The following is a 7362-nucleotide window of genomic DNA, read 5'->3' on the forward strand; positions in this document are numbered from 1 at the left end:
GAAAGAAAGAAAGAAAGAAAGAAAGAAAGAAAGAAAGAAAGAAAGAAGGAAAGAAGGAAAGAAAGGAGGAAAGAAGGAAAGAAGGAAAGAAAGAAAGAAAGAAAGAGAGAAAGAAAGAAAATGAAAAGGCAGGTTTCTATAGAAGGTAGCTCAGTGAACTTCTGAAAATTGCTGGTCCAGGAAGCCAACAGCTCTGAGTCTCCCAACTCAACTACCTGCAGCCACTTTGTTCTGCCAGTCAAACAATTCCAGAAAAAACCTGATCTTTGCTTCCCCTATATGTCCAACCTTCATGCAGTGTCCATCAGGTGAGGTTAATTTTGCCCAGAGAGAATCAGGAAGACACCAGCCCTGATTTCCCCATTCTCTCATCAACTACTGGGACAAATGTGAGCAGCAAAGGCACCTGATGCTCAGGAGGAAGCAGGAACCCTCAGGAAGAAGAGCAGACATACACCACGGCATAGCTCATAATCATCATTTAGCACCTCCAACGGCTAAGGACCGATGGGACACAGATGGCTCTCCATCGTCTTGGGCTCTGGCTCCCAGAGATCCCTGTACCCTGCTTCATTATCACCACGGCCCCACCTGGGTCAGCTGCAGAGCTGTGATGCAGGGTTTTGGGAACAGCTTACTGATAGGCAGGCCTCAGTCCCACGTCCCAGCTCAGCAGAGGCTGTTTTTGCAGCCGACAGGCCAAAGGCTGGCCCTTCATCCCACCACCGCCCAGGGAGCACGTGGCAGGCCAGGCTGCCACGGATGAGCAGACGTCCAAACAGACACTGGCCATCAGACCCTGTTGGGGTCAGCGTCCCTCCTCGCCTGGCGGGAAAGAATAGGAGAAAGAAGGAACAGAATGCATCTGGAATTGAAGTGCTAATTGTAGGCATTTTCTTACAGCCCTGCAAATGCTTTTTCTTAAGTGAGTGAGGATGGGAGTGTGCACCATGAATTAAGGCAGCACAGCTCCCACCTTGAGCCTGCAGCCCTGCTCCATATGCCTGCAAGGAGTGTTTGCATCTTGCTTTAAAATGTTTATTCTTGCTCAGTTCAAACTGTAAGTTAGAGGACTTTAAACTCGAGCTCTGCTTTGTTCACATGGTGTGAAACGGTCTTAGAAACTGCTTATTTTTCACAGGACGTATTATTTCAACAATTGTGCTCTAATGGTCTTAAAAAGTTTTAATGGACTGACATTAAATCTTCCCTGCAAAATGGTAAGTTTTAAATGATCATTCTTCATTACTGAAAAAATCAGTCAGAGAGAGCCCCTAGGGTCTTCCCCAAAGAAGGAGATCCTATTAGCCCTACAAATCATATTCAAGTTAAGTATTATTACTCAGGGGGTAAAGCTCACAGAGAACTGACTGCAGCTATAACAGCACAAGGAGCAGCAGGAACGCTGCTTCCCCACGTACCCTAAAAAAAAAGGCAGCAGCCAGGACATCACTCTGCCCAATCTCTGTAATCCAAACCCGCAATTCTCATCACCAGGCTCTGTGGCAGAAGTGCTTTGGCACTGACAAGGGTAGAAGTGAGGAAGCTGCAAAGTATTCTTCTCACCCTAATAAAGTTACAACCCCTCTAACACTACCTTTCCTTAAATAAAAATAATTTAAAAAAAAAGCCAGGTACCAATGCACTTCACTTAATTAGGTGCACAATGCTCTCCCCCTGTAAGTTGCAGCGGAAGCGCAGCTCTCGTGGTGTGTCACCTCGTGGGCGCGCAGGGGTCATATGGAGGGGCACTCATATCCGGACCTGCAGAGTAGGGAATGACGTGGGAAGGAGAAATTATTGCTTCTCGCCTTCCAGGTGCTCTCAGCAAGGACCATGGCTCCTTATCTCAGCTGTCACACAATCAGCAAACGTCTCTCCCATGACACGGTTTAATTAGCCCACAGGCAGAGCAGCCATACAGCTCCACGTCCCAAGAACAGCCAGCCCCACATGCCCTTGAGCATCCCATGAGTGCATCCCTCTAACAGCCCAACAGCACACTTTCTGGACTGACAGACCTGGGCATTCAGAGCACTTTGCCTGCTGCCTGCTTGCACAGCACTCACAGGATAAGCACAATCCCCAGACCAGCCCAGTAAAACCAACACATTTTAGGCTGGAGTCACAACATTAGCCATCTTGCACAGACTGCCATGCCCTGCCGAAAGCCATCCGTGCGGATTTTCTGGCAGCCCCTGTCACAGCTCAGTGCTCACGTTCAGATCTCATCAGCATAGCAGCTGTCTCTGTATGCTGCACATCAGAAAATGAATTCTGAAGGAGAAAACTTGTTTTTAATATTTACCATCCCGGTTCTTCTTAATTTACCTCTGCCTTCAGACACGCTCTCTCGGAGTTCAGATTTATTTTCCTGACCCTTTTCTCGATCGAAAGGCAAATGCTTCCTCTCCTGATGACACCTCACTGAAATTTTCAGCTGCAACCTCTCCTGACCCTCCAGCTTCTCTCAGCAGCATTAACTCCGTGGAGCAGTTTTCTTGGACAGACATGATCGCTGCTGGACCTAACAAGGATTTCTGCCATGGAAGCACTGTATTCTCAGTCACAATGCAAAACAAAGTTTGGGGATAGTTTCTGTGGGGCTTTTGCCTTTCATCCAGGAGGATGCTCACTTCTCCATGATAGAGCTCCAGCACAACTCGAGTCATACCCCAAAAATTTGCATCGCTTGGACATAACTCGGTTTTCTCCTTCCCCTTCATTCCACAGAACCATGCCCCAATAGACAGCAAAGTGCAGTGCCTCACAGCACTGTACTGGCTGGAAACATCACACTTAGGGCTCTCTGTGTGCTCCTGTTGAGCCCCATTCCCTTCTTCTCTACAGCTTATAAGCAAGCAGAAAAAAGAGAGCCAAGCTCTGCTGTCACGTTAACTATTAGTGGCCGAATGGCAGCAGCTCCATAGTGCCCCACACTAATGACATGGGCTGAATGTCTGAGTGGGCTGAATGAGAGGTGTGCAGCCCTCATTAGACCTACAATGCAGAAAATATGCAGCGGGGTTGCACAGAGAGCTGGCACCCAGAGGGTGTCTGTCGGCATGAATGAGCAAATTGCCTCCCGCAGAAATGAAAATAGAAAAAGTTGGGGAGTGAAAAGACAAATACTCAGCACACAAAATAAAACCAGCTCTAGAAAGAGGCAAGATACCGAAGAAGGCCATAAAATAGCCCCCTGAAAATAGTGAAGTAATGGGCTTACGGTTTTATTATTCACATAAAGTTTAGTGACTTCAAGACAGAGACGAGACCAAACATGACGTGCTATCCCTGAAAGCCATACCATAACCTGTGCCTGTGCACAGATGTTCTGCAACAGAACACACTGCCCCACCGCAGGACAGCCCCATGCACCCTGACATCTGATTGTGGCTGGCTTTGTCCAAACCCATGTAGGCTCTGGGTTATTTTCCTAGCAATCTTTGAAACTGCCAGAGGAAGTATACAAGCCGGTCTCCTGCAAAACTGTTTGATACCACCTCAAGGTGTAACCACTTGCAGAAATAAATCAGGGTTTCTCTTTAATAAACTGTTTATTACGAGCCTTTTGGAACATAAATCGCAGAAGAGAAAGCAGGGGCTGAGTTTAATAAACATCTCATCCTGCCATACTGGCAACCCTGGCACACCATGGAGCCAGGCAGCCCCTGTGCCCCACAGAGCCTTCACACTCCAGAGGCCCTGATCTCCTCGTTCCAGGCCCAAGACCCCCCCAAGACTGGGATGAGCTTTCTGCTGAGAGCATGAGTCCCACCAACTGTGGCCAATGGGCCGGGCTGAACTGAGCAGGGCTGCAGGGCAGCACTGATTGTCAGACACAGAGTGAGGCCTTGCACAGGCTGTGGAGCCCGGCAGGGCGCAGGCGTTGCGTGATTCGGAGCAGCTTGCTTGACAGCCCGCACCATATTGTATTTATAAACACTGAGGAACGTGAAATGCTTCTCCTCTGTGCTTCCAAAGGAGCAATCCGCAACACAACAGTCCTGCAGGGTGATCCCAGCGCAAAGCCGGCTCCAATTAAAAAAAGAGGCCCTATTAATTTCAGCGGGGTCGCTCAGGCAAGTAATTGCTTGGGATTCCACGTGGCGTAGGACTGCCCGGCACATCACGCCTGCTGCCACCCAGACCTGCATTCCTTGCATGACGGGACCGATGGCACCTCCGCGGGGGAGGCACTGTGGGGTGACAGGAGCCAGTGGCACCCAGTGCTTGTCACAGGCTGCTGGCTGCCAGGTGCCACAGGGATGTTGGGAGCGGGAGGGTTCGGCTGGGCTGCAGTGGGAAAGGTTTTATGGGCAGCATTACAAAGGTCTCTTAAATAAAGAGGGGCTTCTCATCTGTGAGAGGTGAGATCCAGCCTGTGAGGAGCTGATAATGGGGGAGGAACTGCAACTGTGGGATCCCAAATACACCCTCACAGTATGTGCGGGACATGCAAAACAGCACTTCTGATTGGTAATGTTGAAAACAGTACATAAAATCTGCTTTTAAAAGCTCTCTCCTTCTTCAACAGGAAGAAGTTTTGAATCCTGACCACACCACTACGTGCTCCAGAGTTTGGTGGTGCAGGAGGCAGCCCTCTCCCACAGCTCTGATTGCTGCGTGGCAGCAGCACAGGACTAGACTCCTGATGAGGAGTGCTGCAAAATGCCATTTTTCTGAAAGCTGGGAGCAGCGAGTTCCTAGCAGGCAAACCGGACCCTCTGAGCTGTCTCCCCGCTTCCTCGCAGCGCGGTGCGGGCCGCCCACTTCCCACACTCCTGCACTATCCTCATGGGAACCGGGCTATGTCCCAGCCAGCCGGGCCCTGCGAGCACACAAATCACTTGGGGTAGGGAAAACTTCAACCCCACACCTCACGCTTCTTTTACATACGCATAATTCCGCCGGCTCCTCCTAACACATACCGAACCACGAAGCCCTGAGCGGTGCTACAGTGCAGCCCAGTGCAGAACGGCAGCGCGCTGCCCGGCTGCTCGCCCAGTACCACCCGCTCTGCCTGCCAGCGGGACGCGGGCTGGGACTGCTCCCTCCCCCGGCCGCCGCAGAGCAGCGATACCCTGCAGTGTTACAACGAAGCCCTCGTGGGGAGGCAGCGGACGCTCGGGAGCCCCTCGGAGGCGGCGGGAGCGGGACACGGAGAGAGCACGAAGTCGTGCCGGGCTTTAGGGGTTTGAAGCATCAAAATGGTATCTGCAAGTGATTAAACGACGCTTTGTAGCTATTGTCTGGGCGCTGCCGAAATAAAAACGCAATCCACGCAAATCCTCGAGCTTACATCCCAGCGCTCACTTTTTTCGGTCGTCACTTTTTTTTGTTCCCTCCCAACTCCCTTTTTCGCTCCAACGCCGCGCTCCCGATGCGCTCCGCCCGGCGGGGCTGCAGCGGCACCGGGCTGGCAGCGGGCGGGGAGGGCGGCAGAGCCCGGAGGAGCCGAGGGCGGCGGGGCCGGCGGCGGGGCCGGCGATCGGTGCTCCCTCCTTCCCTCCCGGTGGCCGGTGCCGGTGCCTTACCTTGCTGCGTCCCGTCACGGAGCTCCCTCGGGGCCCGGCTTTTTCGGGAGGGGGAGAGGTGTTTGGCGAACCCCCTCTCTGGCAGGGACGGGCTGCAGCGGGGACTGCGTCCTGCCCGTCCCTCCGCGCTTTATAGCCCCTTCCCCTCCCACCCCTCCTGCGAGGAAAAAAAAAAAAAAAAAAACACACCCACAAAAAAAAGCAAAAAAAAAACCCCAAACACTTAAAAGGGGGTGCCAGAGCCGGGTGTATGAGGGGGGAGCGGAGGGCAAAGTTTGGGGCGCGGAGGGCGCGGACCGGCGGCGCCCGCCGTGTCTCGCTGCTGCCGCCGGGGCGGGCGGCAGGGGAGCCCCGCGGCCGCCCCGCCCCGCCGCGCCGCTCCGGGCCGAGGGGCGGTACCGGGAGCCCCGGCCCCCGGGGGAGAGGGGGGGCGCGGGAATGGCTCTACGCAGCGGGATGGGTCCGGGCTGCTCCCCGGCGGCAACGGGGCAGCGGCGTCCCGGCGGGGAGAAGGCAATGGATGGGGCTTATCGCGGCTCCTGCAGCTCTGCGGACAGCCCCGCGTAATGTATGCTGTCCCTCACCTTCTTCCTCGCCACGTTTCTCTCGGAAGCGGCTCTCGGGTTTGGGCAGTGACAGATGTTTCTACCCTTACCTGCGACGAAAAGGTAGAAAGTATTTGTCATCGGGGAGCCAGCCTCTTTCTGTTTCTGTTTTTGGCACATAACTCATAAAGATGTCAAGCGCTCCACAAGCATTAAACAAGTGATCACCGACAGCAGCCGCTCGGCAATTCTCCTGGAAGTACCCGTTCCCTCCCTGCACGCCACATCCTATCTTCCGGAGACCTCGAGGGCAAAAATAAAATAAAACCTCCTTTTCCCCAGCAAAACTGCTGAGCAAAACTGACAGCAATACCCTGGGGAAGGGACACAAATTGCCCTCGGCTGTAGGCAGCAATCAGCTTCGCTTTGCGAAGGCAAAGAGCCCAGAAGAGCTCCCGTCTGCGGACACGCAGCTGCCCGGAGCTGCTGAGGGCCATCGGCGCTGCTTCTTCCAGTACGGGGTGGCAGTTTCTCGCCACAACACGGCAAACACTGCCGGACAGACTGCTCGAAATATAAGTTTACCCAAAGAAGCCCAGAATCAAGAGAAAGAACCCCACGGCAGCCAAGTTCAGACATTGTTCTGTTCTCATGCCCCTATTTCTACACATTGCGCAACGGTATTCCTCATTTTCAAGCAGGTTCGAGGGTAGGAGCATGGGGCAGAGAGGAAAGATGTGGAAGTTTAGAATTAATGTATGCATATCAGGGGAGAACTTACAAATACCTGGTGCTCGCATGCAGCATCCCTGCTTCTTCCTTCCAAGAGGAATGCTTGCCTCCAACTGCAACACTTCGGGAAGAAGTACAAACAAAAGCTCTGCTCACGGCACGTTTCTCCTCTCCTGCAGAAGACGCAGGCACTCGATATCAAATGCGAGAAACTAACGAAATAAGTCCAAATTAGTGAAGAAAAACAAGGGAAATTAGCCTTTTCCCAAGCCTTCGTAACATGTAGGAGCCAGTGGGGAGTTCTGCACTTGGTTTAGGGGATGTGTTTACATTTAGGGTCACCTCGTGGCAAAATATTGCTCTGGAAAGCCAGCAAAAATGGCTGGCTCTGGCGTGAGGTCATTAGAGGTAAAATATTGCTGCCCAGCCAAGAGCTCGTGAGAGCGTGCACTTTGCACACAGGCACACAGATTATTTCTAACCTGAGGACAGCTTTAGTGCTATTGTTCTTACAGGGTACTGCTGCATGTGATTTCAGTACAAGCAGA

At 52.7% G+C, this 7362-nt stretch overlaps 1 protein-coding gene across 3 annotated transcripts in view; it reads right to left on the minus strand.

Annotated features, from left to right (window-relative positions):
- Positions 1-7099, minus strand: part of NDNF (neuron derived neurotrophic factor) — an 18177-nt gene extending 11078 nt beyond the window's left edge. The window contains exons 1-2 of one of the 3 annotated variants that reach the window (XM_042812788.1): positions 6870-7099; positions 6122-6192 (exon numbers count right to left, since the gene is read on the minus strand). Coding sequence is in view for 1 of the 3 variants with exons in the window: in XM_042812786.1 (XP_042668720.1) it covers positions 6870-6889 (20 nt within the window). In the remaining 2 variants the exon portion in view is untranslated. Of the gene's footprint in view, positions 1-5537; positions 5688-6121; positions 6193-6869 lie in introns of those variants that run through there. The other 2 variants (XM_042812786.1, XM_042812787.1) reach the window with 2 other exon arrangements.
- Positions 7100-7362: the final 263 nt, after the last annotated feature.

Source organism: Centrocercus urophasianus, unplaced genomic scaffold, assembly GCF_019232065.1.
Source record: "Centrocercus urophasianus isolate 14NV4802_14NV808 unplaced genomic scaffold, USGS_Curo_1.0 seq_13, whole genome shotgun sequence".
In the NCBI taxonomy this organism is placed as follows: Eukaryota; Metazoa; Chordata; class Aves; order Galliformes; family Phasianidae; genus Centrocercus; species Centrocercus urophasianus.